The 23,229-nt window shown below is 44.7% G+C and overlaps 2 protein-coding genes across 3 annotated transcripts in view; one reads left to right on the forward strand and one right to left on the reverse strand.

The window, feature by feature from the left end:
• Positions 1 to 23,229, forward strand: part of LOC146869494 (keratin, type I cytoskeletal 12-like) — a 387,487-nt gene that overhangs the window by 194,181 nt on the left and 170,077 nt on the right. The window lies entirely within an intron of this gene.
• The window catches only part of LOC146869496 (keratin, type I cytoskeletal 12-like), a 137,456-nt gene continuing 132,501 nt past the window's right edge, over positions 18,275 to 23,229 (reverse strand). For both annotated transcript variants that reach the window (XM_085600068.1, XM_085600028.1), the window contains exons 6-8: positions 22,177 to 22,394; positions 21,882 to 21,931; positions 18,275 to 18,970 (exon numbers count right to left, since the gene is read on the reverse strand). In XM_085600068.1, coding sequence (XP_085456194.1) covers positions 18,867 to 18,970; positions 21,882 to 21,931; positions 22,177 to 22,394 — 372 coding nt within the window. In that variant the 3' untranslated portion in view covers positions 18,275 to 18,866. The remainder of the gene's footprint in view (positions 18,971 to 21,881; positions 21,932 to 22,176; positions 22,395 to 23,229) is intronic.

Here is a 23,229-nt window from a genome sequence, read left to right on the forward strand (position 1 = left end):
TTCACTGTTGATGGGGATAAGAATTGGGCCTTTTTCTTGCTCATCAGAGGTTCCCTGGGCACTGTCAAGTTCCCCGCCAGTGTGTGAAGTTAAAGGGATTGAGCGTTTGTTTGTTTTTTTACTCTTTGAAGTATTCTCCCCAGGGCTCCTTTTCCTTGGGGCCTTATTTGCCCTGTCTTTCCCTTCAGGGTGTCTTCAGGCAGTGATTGACCAGTTTGTTTGGGAGAGGGCTTTCAATTTTTTATTTATTGTGTCTTCTAGTGACCCAATAACTTTATTGATGGCTTTGTTTATAAGGCCTTTCATTTTTTCCTCCATACTACTCACTGAGGCTTCAAGAGATGCACCGGCAGGTAAGTAGCTATCAGCGTTTCTTGAAGGGGTGGTTGTGACAGTTGGTTAGACTACAATTGCCAGAATTAATTTGGTCTCCCAGACTAACAAAATGGAGGTTTTATGCTAATTAATAGTATCAGTCCAACCATATAAGATGGCTACAGGGGGTTCCCTAGGACTTTCCCTCTAAAGTCCTACCTCTATTTCCTTTAAACCTTCGTCATCCCTTTTGTTTTGTTTATTGTTTTGGACAACCAAGTAGCATTGTTGCCTCTTCTTAACAGGTGAGTCTTTATTGTGTTTGTATGGGTTATTTTCCCTGGTTACTCTTTATTTTAAATTGTATAGGAGTTATTTTCTGTTTACAAGTGAATTGTTCAGTTGATTAATGCTCCCGACCAGGTGCTGCCTCTTAGCGCATGCTCGTTGGTTTGGGAGTCCGATTAATTACCTCTTTCTGGCGGCAAGATGCTGCTTGACAACGCTAACATTAAGCTCGCCAGCTTAATGTTAGAAATCAATTGGGCTTTGACCTGGGAAGCGCTGCTGCACAATGCGCTCGCTGGTCACAGAAAAGGTGGTTTTGCGAGCCGATCTCCCGCTGGGGGTCGGCTCGCATGTGGAAGCAACGCGCCGGTCCCAGAGACAGGTCGGCTAGTGTATAAATAATGCCTCACACTTAGTAGGCGTCAGTGCGGTCCCGTTGCTATGGCAGTGTGAGTGTCCTGAGTTCACATTTGAAGCCAAAGATGTAGGTCAAAGGTGTGCGAGGTCGGACTCAAGAAGGATTCGCCTCATTAAGGACAAAACCTTGGTTTACACCTGAAACGACGAAAAGAGATTAGAGAATTTCATCGGGCTGGGTGAAAAAAACACACCGCGCTCCAAGGGAAAGTGGAATAGCATTATTATAATCTCTACCACCAACCCATGTTGCTACTTCCTAATAAAGAAACCCAGAAAAGGGTTTGGATTCAGAGTTTAAAGGGGTTAGGGAGGGTGTCAATATTAGTAGAGGGTTGGTGGGGTGTTAATAACGCGCGTAATCAACAGTTAAAAACAGTATTAACATAAAACTGAAGACAAAGCAAAAGATAGTGTACTTATCTGTGAGCAGCAGCAACAAAGAAGGGAGAACGCTTTGAGCTGATGGACTTTATATGTTACTAGAATGTTATTGAAGTTCTAGATTTCTTCAATTGATGCTGCTGTGAGGTGCGCAATAAAGGAGATTTGCATAATGTTAGCCTCTATGTCATGCCATAAAATCAAGTCTAAGCTATGCCCTAACTAATGTGTGAGACCTGTGACTTTTTGCCCTAGGTTTAAATCCGCCCTTGACTCCTTCAGTAAGCAGGGCAGTTTGTTGTCTTATCTTCCATGTGCACATTATAGTGACAAAGGACTGTAAGTTAGTATATTGGATGTAAAGTGGGGAGATAGCATTAGCTAAAACTTCTGGAAGATTCGCTGTGTTACCCAGAGGTCGATAGATCAACAAACCCTGAAAAGGAAAAAAATGAGTGTGATTTTAATCAAAAACCCCATGCCTTTGGCCTCACTCAGGTCTTCCAAATTCCCGCCTGTGCAAATGTATTGTGAACAGTAAACTATTGCTACCCCACCACCTACTCGATTCTGGCTGTCAGTGTGTCTAATTCAGAAGCCTTGTGGGATAGCTAGGGCGATGTCAGGGACTGATGAAATCCCTAGCCAGGTTTCTGTGAGAAATACCAAATCTCATAAATTCTGTCACAGCAGACTAAAACTGTCCTAAGAATGTTTAAGTAAACAGCGTGCCTTTGATAAGGCAAGCTGAGATCTGCGTTAGACTAGTTCTTGCGGATCTGGTATTAACTCTTCTCATCCTCTCAGCATCAGTCTTTATGCCAGCGGTGTCCCCTTCGGAACTGAGTTGGAAATGGCAGTTAGGACAGTAGGGAGGTGAGGCCAATAGGTACATTTGTGCTGACATGAGTCCAAGTCTCTAAAAGCAAGAATGTCCTCTATGCCACTGCCAAGCCTTCTCTTACGTTCTGTGAAAGTTTGGGCAGTATGGATGGCACTGGACATGGGCCGGAGGCTGACAGGCGAAGTCTGGCGGGCCTTTGGGGCACCAGCAGTGTTTATGTTTGAACCAGGAGAGAGAAGCTTCCTGCCTTGGTCTCAAACACTACAGCACTCAAAACCACGTTGGTGACTCTAGGATGGAGCCCCAGAGTAAAAACGGTGGCAAACAAGTTCAAAAAGCCAAATAAACTTAACAGTATTTCCCTCAAGTCTAAAAGCAGGCAACCATGCAGCAAAAGATTTTTTATGAGTGAATCACCTGCTGGCTGCATGTCCACGCCGTTGTGTTCATTTTGTGCGCCGAGAGTGAAACACTCTCTGCCTTGGGTTCACACACTAGAGTGCTAAAACCAAGATTGCAATTCTAGGAATGGAACCCCAGAAAGAAGTAAAAATGACATTGTACTTAACCAGTTTTTTTTTAAACTAGACAAACATATAATTCCCCAATAAAGTGCAAAAACCAAATCAGCTTAACAGAGGTGCACCTGAATCTGAAAGCAGGCAATCACACATCAAATGATTTTTATGAACAAATCACCTGCTTTTTTATAAATACACATTTTTCTTACATTTATATATATATATTAAAAAAATAGAAATACATTAATTTATTTTAAATTTATTTCTTATGGGGTTCTATTTTAAATCTCTACCTCTATTATTTTCTATGTGATGGTGTTTCAATAACAATGTTACAATATGTATGGGGCTGGATTTATTCCACGTCTCTGCTGGAGTACATTTAAAGCTGTTTTTGGACCTTTTTGGATGCAGTAACTTCAGATGTGGAGTTTGTAAATAGCAACAGGCTTACTCTTTTGTGGGTGGGTTTATTTCTTTCTGTAGCTATCCCTCAACCCCTCCTTACTCCTTTCTAAACCTCTTCAGTTTTAGAGATATAAACCAACATTTAGCGGGGGCATGCTGCGGCCTTGGGAAAGGGCCGCAGCACATGCAGATACCGTTCAGCATCCTCCTGCACATCTGTGCACGTATGCAGTGCACCATGTCGTGCATGGCACACAGTGCAAGGATGTGAGTGGAAGCACTACATGTGCCACCAGGGCCATTTTTCAGTGGCCCAAGATGGGCGGGTCCTGTTCCGATAACCTTTTTACAGCAGGACTTTTGCCTGCCTCAGCACCGGTGCCATTGTAGGACGCTGCTCTAACCACTGTAACGTCAGGATCAATAATCTGGGTGGAGCAGGCGGTCCTGCGTCTGACAGAATAAGGTCCAACCGGCAGTATCATTGTACAGCAGCCAGACCCAAGGGATGTCGGCAGTTGGGCCGTCACCGACGGCCTGTCAGTGATTGGACTGTCCTTATTGTTTTCAATGCCTGTTGGAAAGTGGGTTATTAGTAGTGGGAAATATGCATCCACCACTGGCAATAAGGCCCCCAACACGCTTCAGGGTCCAGTACAGGTCTCAATAAATTATGCCCAAGCTCAACCCTTGGTAGCTTGGCTGCAAGCAGTCAGGCTTAACTTAGGAAACAGGTATGTAAAGCACTTACAAAACAACAATTCAGTAAATAACTAATATAGAACACACAATAAAAATCCCACGCCAATTGTTAAAATAGGAAATATTTTTATCTTTAAAATGACACCAAAATAACAAAAATCAAATTTAGAGAAATTGAGATCTGAATTTTTAAAGCTTAAACACTTTCTAGCACTTAGAAACCTTTAGCACCACTCTGGGACATCTGGTTGCACTTGACTGGGACAAAGTCAAACTTTCAGGCCTACTGCGATGGAGCCCTGCTCGGATACACTCAACAGGAGACATTTCTGGAGCTTTTTCTTCTGAGGTCCCTCGCTGTTCTTCACCTGTCCGGATTCGGTGAGGGTTCGTCAGCTTGGCTTTCAGGAAGCTCCTGGTGAAACTCCGGAAGTTGGACCTCTGGAGCTCTTCAGCGGCACAAACCTGGACTCCGGTTTGCAGTTGAATGTGGCTGTCTTGGTTCTCGCAGTCACCTCATGGAGCTTTTTTCCAAAGTTGCACCAAACTTCAAGAACTTCTTCCTGAAGTTCCTTTTGAGGGTCCAATAGGTTCAACACACTGTCCAAGGGTCTAGAAGCTCCAAGATGGTCCTTGAAAGTTTGGGACCACAATTCCCACAATACACCTGGACCAAACCCTTAAAAGTCCTCTGGACACACTCCAGGTAATGGACTCTTGGTGGTGATGATACAGGTGAGCTCTGTTAACCTGTTGCTTGCAGGAAGTCCACTCTTTAATCCTTTAGAAGCAAGGTACATCCACAGGGCTGTAGTTCCAGATAGTGCAGCAGGCGCAGTCAGTCAGAATGTAGGGCCTGGTGTGTAAATCATGTTTCCAGCATGGCAATCCTTCTTCTTCTCTTAAAGTTCAAGCAGCAGGTCTGAGAGGCTTTGCACCTCTCACATATTTATTCAGTGTTCTCTGGGGTCAAGCAAGAGAGCACCCCTGTCCAATGAGGTGCAAGGCAACACACCAGAGTATGACCACTTACTCCAAAGTGTGACAAAATCTTCTCCAAGAAAGCACTATTCCTCAAAACTTCATCATGGCAGAAATCTCAGCAGAGCAAAAAGAGCAAACTAAACCAACTCTCAGTACGGCTCATTTCCATAGCTTTCCACCCCCTAACATCTGTAGATTCCTTCCTTTGGCCTCCTATCTGGTTGGGTCAAAGGGGGTAAGGGTAGGCAGACCTGGCCTTTCCTGCCTGTCCAGTTCCTCCCTTGAAGTCTCATGCTTTACAACCCTTCCCCTGTGCTCTGGCATTCCTATGCAGCAGAGCTCTCTCCAGCAGATAGCCTCTCCCAGGGTAAGCCACTTATCACTTCATGAAAGCAGCCTGGCTAATGCTGTTAACTCTGACCAATCAGGGAAGACTGCAGGAAGGCTGAATGTTGCCTTACAGACAAGAAAGTCTTATAATTTATTTTCTGTACAAGTTAGGATACATTCAACAATAGCAAATTGTTGGATTTATTAATGCCCTTCACCTATGATATGGGTGCCCGCAAACATTTCCCCTGCGGGCTGCACAGTACTGTTTGTGGCATGCCCAAGGGCCGCACCAATGCCAGCAATGCGAGGATCGGGGTGATGAAAGTTGGGCATAAGGGGAAGCGAAGCAGATGCATGATGTGAATAACAAACTGAGCCTTCACATAACTTCTGTCTGCCACCGACGCTGTATTCTCACGCACCAAGAATTAAAGTCAAAGCATTAACTTCTAATGTAAAACGTGAGAGGGTAAGAGATATTCATCTGTTGGCGGAATTGCAAAATTGCAAAATATGAAACCAGAAAACCTGGCATCAGTTCTGACGAAATTGGGTAATCCTTGGCAGATGTTTAATTTCACTTTGCCTCCTATTTCTTCATTACCACATATGAGAGCTCCTTAAAATATACAAGTTCAGAAGGTGTGCTTTGCAAAACCGTCTCTTGTTTTTTATTAAATAAACTATAATGTTGTTTCAATTATATAACAACCGAGGCTACACACAAGGTGCACCTGACAAATGACTCGCCTCTTGGTTCACTATTGGCGTTGTTTTCAGAATGGGGGCAGCATTAATGTTTCTAAGATCATATTTGAAAACTGCTAATAAATGCTTCTCGATGTAGTAATATAATCTAATCTAAACGCTCATGCATGTTAATAAAATACACCTTTTTGAAGTTTCAAGAGAGTTTTTTTATGTTTTCCCATGTTTAGTGCAAGATATCTTTAAAACTAAAGGTGTTCCTAAAGATAAGTTGTCTAGAACACCTTCTGTTCTTCTATACCGTTAATTTAGTTAAAGTGTAAATAAATGATGCCCCGTTTATTTCACAGCTTTCTGAATGTTCCTTCTCTGTCAAGTGAGCAGCAACCCAGTGCTGCTGTTCACCAGGGGGCAGCAATTAAAGGTTAGGAGGGCTGCATGTGGCGCCCAAACTGTACTTTGAGTATATACACACTGTGGAAGCTACCCCAATGTTGTAGTCACTTATGTGACGAAACCGTATCCCTACAAGCAGTATATAGATGGAGTGCTGGGCATCTCAAAAATTGTGAAGGACTGTCCTCACACACCGCCAGGTGTCATGCTTCAGCATAGGCAGTCCTCACTCTCTAAAAACAGGGATTGATAGAGAGGGGCCTGCACCTGAAGATAAGGAGGCACTTCTAATCATTTAAGTGGGGGCCCGTGAAAAAAGGGATTTAAAAACCAACGTACTACCCCAAATCACATTTAATCATAGGGTATTATTTGGTATTAAAAGCTGGAATGTGGGGATTAGGGGAACTATTACCCCATCACCACTATTGTCGTCAACGTGTTTTTGCCATTTACTCGAATAAGACGGCGTCATTCTTCAGAATGAGAATTGGGCTCCTGTCTTGCCAATATGACTTTAGATATCGCCACTATGTTAGGGTGACATTTGCCAACCTCTAACCTAATGCTGGTGTTCTAACGTACCCCGACATAGGGTCTTTAATGTTCCATAGGAGGAGGGGGTTCAGGGACCCCTGTATTCACACTTGCCTCAAGATGCGTCCCTCTCCGTACACCTAGGAACACCCACAGGGACACCAGCGTTATGTTAGAGGTTAACATAGGTCGCCTTAACATAGTGCCAATATAACATAACTTGAAGCCTAGTAACAAAGGATCTGCTTCTTAAACAAAAGTCATAAATCTACACCTGAAGAGCTAAGCATTATATGGGTACAGATTTACAACATCCTGGAGGGGTAAATACAAACTTTTCTGAACCTTATTTTGATCTCACCAGATATACAAGTGAATATTTGCTCACATGAAAAACTATCACTTAAATGTAAATGTGTGTGCAAACTGTGTATTTTATCTTTCCTTGTAACTTATTTTTTCCTTTGGCTTAATTACTTTCCCTGTGCCATCGACATGTTGGACCCATTTCTTTAAAGCTAGCCAGCTATCCTGGTTATAAATTGGCGAAAAATGTACAAAAGTTGCAGATCAAAATTACCCAACATATTAAACAATCAAATGTAAAAGCAATGGATTTTGTGCCTCTATTCCATGACTAAAAATATTTTCAGTTTCAATCTCCTATTTGATGCTAGACATGTTCGTCTTGTCAGCCACATCATTCCAGTGGATTAAGGAAGGGAAAGCATAAAGGCTGGATTCGGATTAAAAATCGGCCCGGGCACGCAAAATAAAGTGTCCCACATAACATTATGCCAACGTTTCACCCTCGTTGTCAAACCATTAATGGGATATCTCCTAAATTCCCAATTCAGATGAATACTATGTCCTTGTCACCATGCAATCTAAGATCTGAATACCTAAACCTTACTGCTAGTCCTAAACCTCCATGCACTGCCTCACACTTTCTCTCTTTTAATCTACTTTTGTCACCATCACTGGAACCAGCTTCTAGGTTTTCTCAATTTCTTCTCTGTCTGATTTTAAATATTACACCGGTTTCATTTACTCAATGGTGCGACAAAAAGCAATTAACTTCTTGTGTCTTAACTCCCTGAACCCTTAGAAACATTTTAATTATCCACTGACGTAATTCCCAATTAGGAAGAAATGGCAAAAAACCTTGACAGTCTTGAAGTTCTTGGTTGAAGATGAACACTACTGAAGAAATTCATAGGAATTTGCCAATCTCTCTGTCATATTGGGGAATAGGAAATAGTCAAGCAAAGACATCCAGCAGGTGATCTAAAGGAAAATCCAAAAAGGAAAGGAAAAAAATCTTGGACTAAATCTGTAGCAAAGCGGTGATGAATACACTGAAAAATAAGGAGACTAATGCTTCCATCTCATCTATCACTCATAAATGCCTCCCTCTATATGATAAAAAAATGAATTGATGCCACAGGAAAAACAACAAGTTTGTCTTAGATTCGGAATCCCAGGCACATTTTCGGAATTGACCATTGTCTCAGTAAGTGCAGCTCATAAGGCTTGTTCGAGCCCTTTCCTGTTGGCTTGCAAATTCCAATATCGCCATCTGCAGCCCAGTACAGCAGTCGGCAGCACCCTTCACCACCCTTTGAGGTGGACATGTTGTACTCATTAAGGAACACTCGTAGGGATGTTGTCGACCACTGCAACACCTGTGCACCATCCCACAACAAGCTGCTGACTACGAGGCACAGACTCCATCTTCTTCTAGACACTCGCAAGCCCTGTTAAACTCTTGGCACAGATGTCACACTCTTCATTTTCTTGCCAAACAGTATTTGGATATTTTGTACAGTGTTCCCGCTTTTTGTGCATAAATGCAACTTGTTAATAGAATAAATAAATAGACAGACTATGTAGTCCATGATGTAGAAATAACAAAATATCTTTTATAATGTCCCTGCTTATAGTTACATTGAGCCCTACCCCTGGCGCACCTAGAGGAGACCTTTGGGGTGACTTATATGGAAACCTAAGGTAGATTACTACTTTGGAAGTACCTTTGGTTCTGAAGTCGAGTTCACACATAATTGCAATCTAAAAGTAGCCTGCTAAGCAGGGCTGGCTTTTAAATTGACAGCCAGCACCACAGTAGTGCACACTCTAGTGTAGGAAATCAATTGGGCTGCTACACCTCCCGGCCCTATTTTATACTAGGGACCTATAGGTAGCTTGAATCCCCCTCGCCTTTTTATATACGAGGGACTTACAGGGGTCTCTCATTGCCAATTATAATTATACCTAACCATGTACATTTAAACAGAGCTCAGGCCCTGGGCCAGGTCAGCAGAGCCCAAGGCACAATCGAGTCAGAAAGCCAGCACCTAGTAGTCAAAATGGGAGCAAAAAGTAAGGAGACACTGCAAACAGGTCCTGATTTCTCACAAGCACTACAACCCATACCGGGACTTCTCCCAGCTCTAGGCGTTCTCCGAATGTCACATTAATGCGTAGATCACTTTGACAGTTTGTGCCGCTACGAGATTACTCAGGCAATGTCCATGGTTCTTAACGTCAGAGTTGCCTTTGTGTGTTCTGTCTCTCTGTCTTCTTGCTAGACCTTGTTTTACCAGTTTGGTGAACATGTAGCTCTTGTGGTGTTGGCGAGTGCATTCTGCGACACTGCACCTCTGGGGGTCAGTGATTTTAATATTGTAATTTTGTGGGGCACATTCGTTGTTATTTGCCACAAGGGTCTCTCTGGTCCACCACGGTCTTGTTCATGACCGATTGAGTGGAGAGAGGAAACCCATGGCTAGAGGGGCACTAAGCGGGCGCCATTTTGGGAGGTTAGCGCTCTAGTGATCCACCGCTGAGTCATTTAAAGTCACGTTACTCGCGGGCGCGCCACTGGCGCGCCAAAGGCATGCCTAAGGCAAGCCCGTCTGCGTCCGTCCGCGCCAGAACACCGCCAGCTGACAGAAAACTCTGCTATACCTCGCGCCCACAACAATGTTGCCTCTAACCTATTCAAGGGAGGAACTGTTGGAGCTGGGGACAAAAGGTTTTGCCTGAAATGCGAGGGTAGGTTTTGCCTGGATACTGGAGCCTTTAAAAACTTTCGCCCTTGTTGCAAATGGCCAGTTAGTCAGCCCCAGAAAGCAGCTGGTCGTTGGAATAAAAATTGGCCCCCAGGGCTGCAAGCAATTACTAATACGACCCCTAAGGAAGACTTTAATAAAGATAAGAGGCCAGACGTCATTTTCCAAGCGCTATACATTAATGCCAGGTCTATATCCAAGCATGCCACGGAAATCTGGGATCTTTTAGATGATCAAAAACCTGACATATGTTTTTTTACTGAGACATGGCTACACACACATTCCTCTCCCTCTCTAGCTATCGCCTTTCCCTCCGACTACACGGTATTAAGGCTGGATAGAATTGGAAAAAGGGGTGGAGGGCTGGCCATTGCGACCTGTTCCACCCTAAATTCAAAAGTGCTGGATACAATATCATCTCCTAAGATGGAGCTGATGATTATATCTATTGAACCGGTCCATGGCCACAAAGTAATAGGAGCAGTTGTGTATCACCCTCCAGGGGAAAATAAGAAGGCCTTTTGCGCCTACCTATTAGAAATACTTGCCCCATACGTTCTGCAAACGAAGGATTTTTTTCTTTTAGGAGATTTTAATTTTCATTTTGACATGGATTCTAATACTGACACTGCGGATCTGCTAGCAGCTATGGAATCGTTAGACCTGTTGCCTAAAGTAGTTTTTCCAACTCATGTAGCAGGCTATACGCTAGATAATATTTTTACCAATATCCCCAGCTTGAGCACAGAACCACCTCAAGTAGTTAGTTGGTCGGACCATATGGCCCTCAGTTTCTCTTTTTTGGCTCCTAAAGGTCTGGAAAACCCGCAAGGGCGGAAAGTCATACGTAGACGATGGAGGAAAATAACACCTAAGACGTTTTGTAAAGTATTTTCCCCTCCTATGTTCAATGAATGTCAGGACATCAACGTAGCTTTATGTAAATTGGAGTCGGAGGTCATAAGGGCTTTCGACAAGATCGCCCGAGCAAAACAGCTACAATCTATGACAGAAAAAGTCCGGCTCCCTGGTATTCTGATAGTTTAAAGACAGAGAAGGCTGCCTACAGGGTAAAGGAACGAAAATGGAGGAAAACAAAATCTGAGGTAGATAGACTGGCCTACAATATAGTACATAGGATGTATCTCATGAACTGCAATACAGCAAGACGAACATTCTTGGCCATTCGTATAGAGGTGGCAAAGGGTTCATCAAAATAACTTTTTAGGATTCTTAAGGGATTTACTGCTCCTAGAGTAGCCAATTCTACCTGCCCCCGTACACAGGAACTCTGCGATAAGCTCGCTATGCGTTTTAAAAACAAGATAGATAACATTTATGACTCTTTCAAGCAGGTATCAGATAACAGGGAAAGAATCCTAATCACAGATAACCCCTCCCTGGTGAGATTGGAGACTTTTGCAACCATCACTAGGGAGCAGGTGCTACTACTTCTGAAAGGCATCAAGTCAGGCTCCTCGTCTGATATAGCCCCCCCTTATATGTTGTCGGATTTAGCAATGGAGCTAGTAAACCCCATCACGGAAATATGTAACTTATCTTTAGCAACCTCCTCTTTTCCGGCTAGATGGAAAAGGGCCTTTATTAAACCCCTGCCCAAGAAACCATCTACAGACTGTGCCGATTTACAGAACTATAGACCTATTTCTCTCCTCCCGGGCTGCTCTAAAGTAATGGAAACTCTGATCAATCGCCAACTTTCAGATCATTTGGAACAGCACGGCCTTCTGGATTCCTCGCAGTCGGGCTTCCGCGCTGGTTACAGCACGGACTCCGCTCTGGTAGAGGTAACAGACACTATCAGGCTGCTATTGGATGAAGGGACTCCGGCGGCGCTGGTCCTTCTTGATCGGTCAGCGACCTTTGACACCATCTCTCACAGAATTCTGCTGGATAGACTGCAAGAGATTGGTGTCACTGGAATGGTATTAGAGTGGCTGCAGAGTTTTTTATCGGACGGATCTCAATGTGTTCAGTTAGACACATTTGTCTCTCAGACCACAGTCATGGATAAGGGGGTTCCTCAGGGCTCCATTTTAAGCCGCATCCTGTTCAACATCTATGTGGCATCTCTGGCCACCATTGTAAAATCCTGTGGACTCCAAACCTTCTCCTATGCGGATGACACTCAGTTGATAATCCCCATAGAGAAGGACCACACGGCGACCAGAGACAGATTTAAGAGCTGTATAATGAAAATATCCACATGGATGAAAAACAACTATTTCCAACTTAATTCCAACAAGACGGAGATCTTATTGTTTGGTAAAGCGGAGGATTTGTGGACAGACGAGTGGTGGCCGGGGGAACTAGGATCACCCGCATCCCCCAAAAAATGGGTAAAAAATCTGGGCATCTTAATGGATAACAATTTATCCATGGAAGAACATGTTAAAACCCTTATCGGGTAAATGTTTTTGACTGATACGCACTTTAAAGAAAGTCTTCCAGTGGATTCCTCTCTCCGTTAGAAGGGTTTTGATCCAGGCACTGCTAGTCAGCAGACTGGATTACGGGAATGCTCTCCTAGTGGGGTTGAGGGAGAACCTGCTCTCTAGGCTACAAGTCGTGCAAAACACGGCTGCCCGTCTAGCCTTAAATAAACCCCCGCTTACGCCAGCTTTACCGCTACTAAGAGAGCTACATTGGCTGCCGATAAGAAAGAGGGCACTTTTCAAACTTTTGTACCTAGTTTTTAAAGCACTTTTCGGACAAGGACCTATATACCTTACAAAGAAGTTGGTATGGTATACTCCGGCACGACTGTTAAGATCCGGTAGCCAAAAGCTTCTCCAAATGCCGAGAATTTAAAAAGTTAAGATGGGGGGCCGTGCCTTTTCCTATCTGGCTCCCAAATACTGGAATACGCTGCCCCTAGATCTGCATTCATGCCCCACCCTGACCATTTTTAAGAAGCACCTAAAAACCTGGTTATTTAACTGATTCGCTCTGCTCCTAGAAACCTGCCTCCCAAGGCGCTGTGAGATCCCTTCGGGGATGATTTGTGCGCCATATAAATAATAATAATAATAATAATAATAATAATAATAAAAAGATAACAAGTATAGGAGATGTTGGATGAAATTTAATTTCACAACTTAAAAATTGTTGTGATGTTCCCCATTTATCCTGCTAGATTTAACTGTGGGTATTTTAATTATTTTATATTTCATGTTTTTAAGTGTTTTGTTACTGCATGATTATACATTTTTAAGTTATTGTGTTTGATTTTATGGCAATTGCTAAAATAAAGCTTTATTATGGAAATAATGGCTGTTAGACACAGGGAGCTACCTTTACATCTGCTCCCTTATCTAAAAGCAATGCCTGCTCCCGCAGGATGCGGGGAGCCGGCACAGACCGCAGAGGCCTTGAGGCTCCCCCTGAAGGCCTCAAAAGATGCGAGTGGGTGCCCTGGGTCGGACCAGGGTACACACAGTAGAAGCCGGGCCCCAGGGATGGGGTCCTTGGGGCCGAAATTGGCCTGGAAGAGGGGCCGCTCGTTTTCCCTCCCACATTTAAAAAAATGCCTGGCCACAGTGGATGAGGTCATGGGGTCCCCGGGGACCAAATCGGCCCAGGAAAGGGAAGCCACAAACTCCCCTCCCCTAATGAAAGAAAGAAATGGTTGCTGGCAAGTCGCAGGTGACCCACCCCTTTCACCAGCACTCTGCAAACGTGCCTCCTGGCACGCTACTAGTTGGGCGATGAAGTCTCCTTGGCTACTGAGAGCCCTTGGCCAACTACCCCTCTTGTTACCTCCAGTAAGTTCTACACAGCGGAAATGCTGAGAGGTTGTGGGAGGACAAGCCCCCTTCCTCCACCACTCTGCAAACACCCCTCCTGGTTCACAACTGGTTGGGGTTATTGGGAGCCAACAACCACCACCCCCCGCGGCTAAAATAAACATTAAAAAGGGGGGCTGTGTGGCCCCTCTTAAGGGCCATATATGGCCCAAGAGACCACCACCTCCTCGGGCCGACCCGTGCAGTAGATAGGAGGGGGCCATGCAGCCCCCATCCTGGAGCCATATACGACCCTGGGAACTGCCACCCCCAGGGCTGGCTCCAGCTTTTCTCCCGAGGTACCCACCCTAAGGAGATAACTGTTTGCTTATGCTTGGTGGGAGCTATGACATCGGTGTATATTTGACTTCCGGGGTAAGGCAGATACACACCCTAAATTAACCTATGCTTTACCTCTAGTAGCTTGGCACAGAGCAGTTACGTTTAACGTAATAGGCAAGGTGTAGAGTATTTGTGAAACACAAATACAGTAACTCAATGTAAACACCACAGAAAGACTCCACACAGGTTTAGAAATAGAGAATATTTATATGATTAAAACAAGACCAGGAAGACAAACATCAAACCAGTAGAAGTCGAGATATGCATTTTTAAATATTAAATGTGAAAAAGGTGCTTAGAAGTCACTGTCAGTCAAGAGGTTACTTAAGGTCGCGAGGAACCAGTGCAAAGTCAAAATTCAAGCCGACCGCAATCGACAGCGGACCGGCTGTAGGACCCAGGCAGGTCCTGTGAAGAAATACCTTGGATGGAGCTTTGGTCAATGTTGAAGACTCGAGGTGAGGTGTCGAGGAGGAGTTGCGTTGTCATTGATCCAAAGATAGAGGGCGACGGTTGGCGCTGATGCACGCTTTCAATGGAAGCTACAGTGTTCAACCCAATTGTGATACAGGCGCTGCGTTGATGTCGAGCCGCATGGTCCATCAGCATCAAGCCGCATCGGCTGTAGAATTACTGCCATTCAGCATCCGCTGCTTCGTTGTTGGAAGCGATGCGTAAATGTCGAGGTAGAAAAAAAAGGGGGCACCTCAGGCAGGTAAGGGTGTGACTATCAGATGGCAGAGGCCAGCAGCACTAGCAGGATTAAGTTGTTTGTGTCCCTGAGACTCCAGACTACAGGAGGCAAGCCAACAAGCCCTTGGCGTTCAAGTGTGATGGGTTCAGTCCTTGTCCTCAGCAGGTCAGAGATCAGCAGGCAGCAGAACAGCACAGGAACGCAGAGAAGCAGTTCCTCAGAAAAGTCAGCCACAGCAAAGGGGCAATCCTTACAGCATAGCAGTGTTTACTCCAGCAGAGCTTTTCCCAGGTCCAGTAGTATATTGATTTGATAGGGCCACAGCCCTGGTACTTATACTCAAAAGTGCCTTTGATGTAGGGTGTGACTTCAAAGGAACTCTCTGAAGTGCACAGGAATCCCTTTCAGCCCAACCATGGCTCCAGACTACCAATAGGGGAGAAATCACTGCTTGGTGTGAGGGCAGGACACAACCTATTTAGATGTAAGCGTGAGCCACCATTTCCCCTTCTTGCCCAGGAAGGCTATCAGTATGCAGATGAATACAGATGAATCTCCTGTCACACCCAGCCCTTCTTGTATTGTGCCTGTCTAGAGGGAATGCACAAAGTGTAGGTGTCACCCAGCCCAGACCTGTATTGTAGACAGACTGCAAGGCACACAGAGCAGTGAGAGCAGAGAAATGTCCACTTTCTAAAAGTGGCTTTTCTCAAATGGTACTGTTAAATCCAGCTTTACCATTAAAGAGGATTTATCATCACCATTCCAAACATATTAAACATGAAGAAGATACTCCTTTCCAATCATGAATTACAGCTTAAATGGTGTTTTAAGGAACTCCAATTCTAGCCTATGGAAGGAGTAGGCCTCACTGCAGTGAAAAACAAATTTAGCTGCGTGGTGTATGTTTAGAGTATGTGGTGTATTTCTCATGAGAATGTCACTGTTTGCAAACAGTGTGGTGTAGAGTGAACTCTCTCCATAGAGTAAACACTGTTTACCATACCTCGTTATCAGCTTCATTTCTTAATGAAGGCTTGGTGTGTGTCAGGGGTTTGATACAGATGAAAGCTGTACGTAGTAGGGCATTTGCCTTGGAATTTGCATTCACTATTTTGGCTTCCTCTGAACAGTTGTATACAGATTGAACACCGTACTCAATGAGAGTTTCCCATATGTCTGTGGTTGATTGCTAATGTGAACTATGCAACCTGTAAAGTACAGGCTATAGAGTCAATGTTGCACATAATGCTTGTTTTCAACACCTAAGGTAGTTGTTTCTGTGTTGGTAGCAATGATGCCTGATCTTCTCTTTTGTACTTACTGTCAGAACTTTAATGCCATAGTAATTTACATGTGGGAAAATTAAGCTTGCGTGATGTCATCAGTGATGTCCCAAAACACAAAATCCCCATACAGTTTCTATTGACATCTTTTAGAAGGGCTACAGCAAAAATTGCTCAACAGAATTACACCAAATTTGGAAGGTAGTTAGATCTTGGTACGCTCCGCTCGCCCCCATCGTCAGAACTTACGGACTCAACATTGTGTCATACGCAGACGACAGTCAACTCATCCTCTCCCTATCCAACGAACCCAACACCGCCAGACACAACTTTCGAGAAGGCATGGAAGCCGTCGCCAAATGGATGAAAAACAGCTGCCTACAACTAAATACCAACAAAACGGAAGTACTCATCATGGGCCCAAACCCTGAAGCCTGGAAAGACACCTGGTGGCCCCCCACCCTCGGAAGCCCGCCCACCCCCATGGACCACGCACTCAACCTGGCAATCCTCCTGGACTCAGAGCTCAAAATTGACCGCTAGATCAACTCTGTCTCGTCCTCCTGCTTCGACACCCTCCGCCTCCTATGTAAGACCTTCAAATGGATCCCCCTCAAACACAGAAAGACCGTCACTTATGCCCTGGTCACCAGCAGGCTCAACTACGGCAACGCACTCTATGCCTGAATAAACAAAAACCTTACCCGTAAGCTACAGAACATCCAAAACGCTGCTGCAAGACTGGTCCTCAACCTGCCAAGACACTGCCACATCTCCCAGCACCTGCGCACACTCCACTGGCTCCCCATCAAAGCTAGAGTCACCTTCAGGATGATAACCCACGCTCACAAGGCCCTCCACGACACCGGACCAGCATACCTAAATAGCCGACTCAAATTCCACGCACCCCAAAGGACCCTACGATCAGCCCAACTCTCGTACGCCATGGTCCCCCGCACAAGAAAGACCAGATCGTGAGACCGCTCCTTCTCCTTCAGCGCGGCCAGAGCCTGGAACTACCTTCCGCTCCACCTCAGACAGATAACATTGCTCCCCATCTTCGCAAAAAACCTCAAAACCTGGCTCTTCGACAGACCCCCTCCTTGATGGACTGGAACTTGCGAACCCCCCCCCCCACAAACCCTAGCGCCTTGAGACCCTTCCGGGTGAGTAGTCGCGCTTAACAAACACCTGATGGTACGCAGATTGCGCTTTTTGTGATTTGGTGTAAATCCGTTTGGTAGGTTTTTATTAAAAATTAAGGGTAAAAAATAATTGTATATCTGGACTGTTGGGTCTGTGAGAAGCTCGAGATACTCTTGCTGGAGCGCCAATTTAAAAACAGAGCATTCCAATTGACCCAGGGAGCTTTATTTCCTTTGGGCCTATTCGCTCTCGCAGCAGTCATACAGATTGACTGCCAGCCACATCATAAAAATTTTGCTTGCAACCGTCACACAACTCGGGGACTTTGTCTCATGCTCTGCAGTAGGAAATTAAATAAAATATAAGGGGGCAAGGTAGGGATACTCTGCCCCCCTAGGCCTCATGGGGGGACACAGAGGGACCTCCCCCCAGGCCAAAATCCCCAAAACATCAGTAGTTTCTTCTGCGATCTCGTAGGACTCCCTCAGGATCAAAACACAATTGGCAGCTGGGGCCTTAATCTTTAATTAAAGGCCACAGGGAGCCCAACCCAGAGGCTTCAATGTTTATTTAAGGGGAGGGAGGGCACGCTGCTCCCCTCCCCGAGCCAGTAAATGCCCTAGGACGACCACTGCCAAGGCCGAACTTTGTGTTTGAGATATCATTAGTTATCTTAAATGATGTGATCGAACATGTCATGATTGATGTAATATGTAAGGTCATAAGCAGGGCATGGCGGAGCTTTGCTAACTATAACTGGTGATTTCCTGTTCTTTTTAGTTCAAACATCAATGTTGTCACTGACATATTCACCTAACTATAACGTTACTTTAATCTTTGCACCCGCAGCTCAGTTTTATCCATGGTCCTGTATAACATCCCTAAATATCACTTTAAGAAACGCCACTGTTTAAGAGCACTGCTGTCACATGTCCTCCTTTTCTGAGCATATGTTCTTCAAACGCTTTGCCTATCACTAAATTCAGTACCAATTTTGATTCAGTGCATTCTAACTTCCATACATTTGAGTCATATGACATTTCTCAATAGATAAAAAGCTAAATTGGGGAAATGTCAGAAAATACACCCTTTTATCTTGCATTCAGAAATAGTTTATTGAATTAAAATGTCACAGAATGAAAGATTAGCATCTTGTGGTAAAGAAAGGCAAAGAGGAAGAGATTTAAGGTCAAAGGAGGAGCCTTGATACAGTGAATAGCCACACTTCCCAGCTGGTGCCCCTGCCGAGGTGTCGATTTGTGAGGTCTTCAGAAGTAGATTTACAACCAGTATGGCGTTTAAAATGCTCTCAGTTGGCCTAAGTTTTAGAATGCTGTTTACCGATGATTCATTTAGTGTCCAAACAAGAACACTCTTCCTTGGTCAATACCAAGCCACGTGGTGAACATCTTGGACGCCCTCTCGTTTTCTTAGGTGTTCGCTCACTCATTTTTAGTGTCTTCTTTAGTGCCTGTATGCACGGGGACTGCTGTTGTGGCGCTCAGTGCATTCAATTGTCCAGAAGATTCTGCGGTTATGTTCGAAGAGTTGAAAACCCCCTAGGAGAAGCAGAAGAGCGGCGGGGTAGGATTGTGGAAGGGGTTCCTCCTCCCGGGTTGTGCATCCTGTTGTCGGTTTACCGGTAGATCAGCGGTTCCATAAGCAGAGACCCAGCTTCTGTCTATAGTTTCTGTTCACTTTGTTTCTCCTCTTGCGAAACCACTTTGCCATCAATCACTTCCTGGACGATGGTCTTCACAACTCGGCTTCTAACTGGCTCCGGGGCTGAAACAAGAAATGAAGAGGTGAACAAAAGAATGTAGGCAGGATATATTGAGAGAACAGATGATGTGCTTAATGACAGAGAAGCTCGTGGACATGTTGGATAAAGTTTGGGATTCTGCGTTCACTTTATGAATCAGGAATTGGATGTTACCCTCTCCAATTAATTAATTATTTTGTTACCTAAATTAAACTCAGGTAGGCAAATAGCTTTCCAAATGGGGCCCATTTTGGAGCATGTATTTTGTGAATAGTTTAACAATGCACATGTACCTCATTTAAACATTCTAATGACAGAACTTCAATCTCCTTTTCCCATCTCTGTTATTTGAACCATTCATTCTAGACACACGCCCCTAACTTGAACATTCACAGATGTCTCCCATGCGAGCACTTTTAGAATAGTGCATGGTTCTTATGTGATCATGTACAAATTGGCGTTTGCTCACGTTTCAGCATTCTAATGTTGTGCTTGTTCACTATTGCTGTTATTATGCGGCTGCATTTCTCTTATTCACGGTGACGTCAGCTCCTCCGGTGAATGGTTCATTGTATGTTTTTAACCCTTGTGTAAACTTGCTAACGTTAGTGCAGTGACCTGAGGTGAACATTCTTCATAGTGTATGTACATGCCTCTCGTGAACATTCAAAGTCGTATACATCTGCCTCGTGTGAACATTGTAACTGCTGCATCTACCTCAAGTGAGCACTAGTGCATGTGCTTCATTGGAATGTTTGCTGTGCTGAGGTGGCGCCTCGTCGGATCCTTGGAATATTCTAATATTCATTCTAATTTTATTACTAGCCACTCATTTGGACATGCTGATATTAGCGCATGTTCCTCATGCAAATAACATTGATGCATGCGCCTCATGAGAATAGACTAGTTAGTGCAAGTGCCTCATGTGAAGAGTCTGCGTGGTGCACGCGCCTCATCACAATAGACTAGTTAGTGCAAGTGCCTCATGTGAAGAGTCTGCGTGGTGCACACGCCTCATGAGAATAGACTAGTTAGTGCAAGTGCCTCATGTGAAGAGTCTGCGTGGTGCACGCGCCTCATCAGAATAGACTAGTTAGTGCAAGTGCCTCATGTGAAGAGTCTGCGTGGTGCATGTGTCTCATGAGAATAGACTAGTTAGTGCAAGTGCCTCATGTGAAAAGTCTGTGTGGTGCATGTGCCTCATGAGAATAGACTAGTTAGTGCAGGTGCCTCATGTGAAGAGTCTACGTGGTGCATGCGCCTCATGAGAATAGACTAGCTAGTGCAAGTGCCTCATGTGAAGAGTCTGCGTGGTGCATGCGCCTCATGAGACTAGACTAGTTAGTGCAGGTGCCTCATGTGAAGAGTCTGCGTGGTGCATGCGCCTCATGAGAATAGACTAGCTAGTGCAAGTGCCTCATGTGAAGAGTCTGCGTGGTGCATGTACCTCATGAGAATAGACTAGTTAGGGCATGGTTGCCATGTGACCATTGTCGCTGGTGCATGTGCATCACGTTAAGACTAAGGGCCTGATTTAGATATCGACGGATGGGTTACTCCGTCACAACTTCGAGGGATATCCCGTCCACTGAAATATAAATCCTAATATATCCTATGGGATATTCAGTAGGCGGATATCGGTCACCGCTGTGACGGAGTCCCTCGACCGTCAAGATCTAAATAAGGCCCTAAATTTGGTGTATGTGTCTCATGGAAGTATTCTGATTGGTGACTTATGTTAATGTTCTAGTTGGTGCAAGCACCATGTGGGAATGTTCTACTTATAATGAGAGCCCCTCATCTTAACATGTTAATAATGGTGCAGGAGAATACGTTAACTGTGGTGCAAGTGACTTGTGAGAAGGTTCTCCTGATGGGCCATCCTGACCTCTCTGGCTCTAACATGCCTAGACTTAGATGACCGTCTTTACATAACCCAGTCAACGTAGGAGTCGTAGGTAGCCTAAAGGTCATCTCCACATTCATCCCACAGCGAAGCCACTCAGTGGCATAAGGAGTGAGTGTGTGCTTGAGGGAGGATGTACCTTGTATATGACAAATGAAGTTGAGATAGCGTGGGGCCCCCACCACATCAGATGTATGGAGTCCAGTGCTCCGGATAACTAGGTGTGCTTCATTCCAAACATATGGAAGTTGAGACTAATTCAATAATTTATGTCGAAAAAAGCAATTATCATTGCTAAAAGGGTTATTTTTAATCAGGCAGAAATATAATGCAAATCCTGCTTTAAGTGTCACTTATGGTTCATGTAAAAGAAATGTTCATGCTTTAAAGAAGAAATGAACCTGACATATTTATGGGGCATTGAATGGCACATAAAACAAAATCCCAGTGTAATTACAGTCATTGTATTACTTTCATCCTTCTCCATCCTTGGTGTTCACTTTCACATCTCAAGTACAGGTGAAGCACATTTAATCTGATACTTAATATGGAGCACTCACACCCACACACACACCTCGTTAGCGCCATCAGAGCAAAAGAAAGAGAGAACAAGATGGCTGCCACCAATGATAACTTTAGCTTTTAAAGTTGGAAAAAGGTGCCAGAAGTTACACTGGAAAAAATAAAACTAAAAAGATGTTTCTAGTGTTTTGTTTTGTGGGGCATGTAATGCCCCAGAAATGTGATGGACCTGCTTGAGCAAAGTCATCTCTGTTCTTAATAATCCACACAGAGAAGTTTAGCAGTGTAGGTTAGAATCTTTCAAAGGCCAGCACTCCCCTTATCTGGTGGCATGACATGCACTACTGTTACCAACTTGAAACGATATGTCCCATAGGAACCACTTGGTGTCTAGAGTTTATTATACTAGACAGGACTTCAAACAGACACATGGGAGAAGGGCTCAAGAACCCACCACTGTGATTTCCGAGCCTTATAACAAAGCTAACAGAAAGAGGGACGCTTACCTCTTGATGACTGAGTGCCATGACTCTTGGCCTTTTGGTCGACTTTGAAACTGAAAGGAAATGACATGCATATTACATACACATGACTAAGAGTGTCGTTTAATTCTATACGCAATGCTTGATGTCTGCTGACAAGATAGGTTTCAAGTGAGGGTTTACCAAAGGGTTACCAATGTTACTTCTTTGGGTAATTTAGGGCTCCTTTCTTCACTGCAGTGGTACCCCAGGTGAAGAACTTGGCTCGGAACCTAAGTATTGCTAAAGTGTAGGTGTTCAGGATTTGCCATCGTCTTACCTGCCCTGACCCTCCAGCAGGCGCCGGTAGGTCTCAATCTCCCTCTCCAGCCGGCTCTTGATGTCCAGGAGTTGCTCGTACTCTGCCATGTTGTTCTCCATCTCGTCCTTGATTCCTTCAAGTTCCTCCTCTATATGGCTGATCTTCTCTTGAAGGTGTGCCAGCTGGGCGCAGTAGGTCCCTTCTGTTTCTGCCAAGTTGGCTTCAAGGGATTTTTTCTGTGTTTAATAAAGACAAGAGGTACACCTGAAACAACGTGATGGAATGTGTTCTAGCTTTTAATGGGCCAAAAGTGATGAAAAATGGCTCTAGCCTACATCCCTTCCCCCAAGTCCAGAATAATATACTGCAGTCAAGTCCATTTACGTGTGACATTTTACCAAGCCTTTCTTTGCATTTTTATCAGAAAATAGGCATTTGCCAACTAAGCACATGCAGGAGTTGTTAGCAGTGTCAGAGCATTCTCTCTCATTCATGCCCAAGAGGGGTCCAGTATGCCTTTAAGGCTGCATGGGGGCATTATTAGAGGGGAGATGCTGGGACGACGCCCACATGCTTCATGCTTTCTTTTCGTTCCCATTGTGACTGCAGCCTTGGAATAGTCTTCATGCTTGTTAGAACCGGCGGTCTCTAGTTGGCAGAGGTATACACTTCTGACAAATAGAGACCCACCAACTCTAGTCAGGGCAAGGGGATTACACACTCAGATAACCCCTGCTCACCCCCTTGGTAGCTTGGCAGAGCAGTCAGGCCTATCTCAGAGGCAGTGTGTCAAGCCCCCAGCAAACAGCACTCTGGCAGAAGGGGGAGGCAAGTCCTTAGATCAGCAGGCTTCTTGTCCTTGGTAGAGGTTTCCTTGTCAGAAGTGATCTGAGTTCTTGGGTTCAGGGGTCCTTCTTTTATACCCCTTTTCTCCTTTCTTCCCTTTGTCCAAGCAGGGAAATTCCCCCATCCCAGGTTTGTTGTGGGTGTTGCCAGGCAGAGGCACCTGGCCTATTCACTGAGCAGGGCAGGGTCCTGAGTCGCCCAGCAGGAGGCGGAGCCAGTATTGTC

The sequence above is a fragment of the Triturus cristatus genome, chromosome 1_1, assembly GCF_964204655.1.
Source record: "Triturus cristatus chromosome 1_1, aTriCri1.1, whole genome shotgun sequence".
In the NCBI taxonomy this organism is placed as follows: domain Eukaryota; kingdom Metazoa; phylum Chordata; class Amphibia; order Caudata; family Salamandridae; genus Triturus; species Triturus cristatus.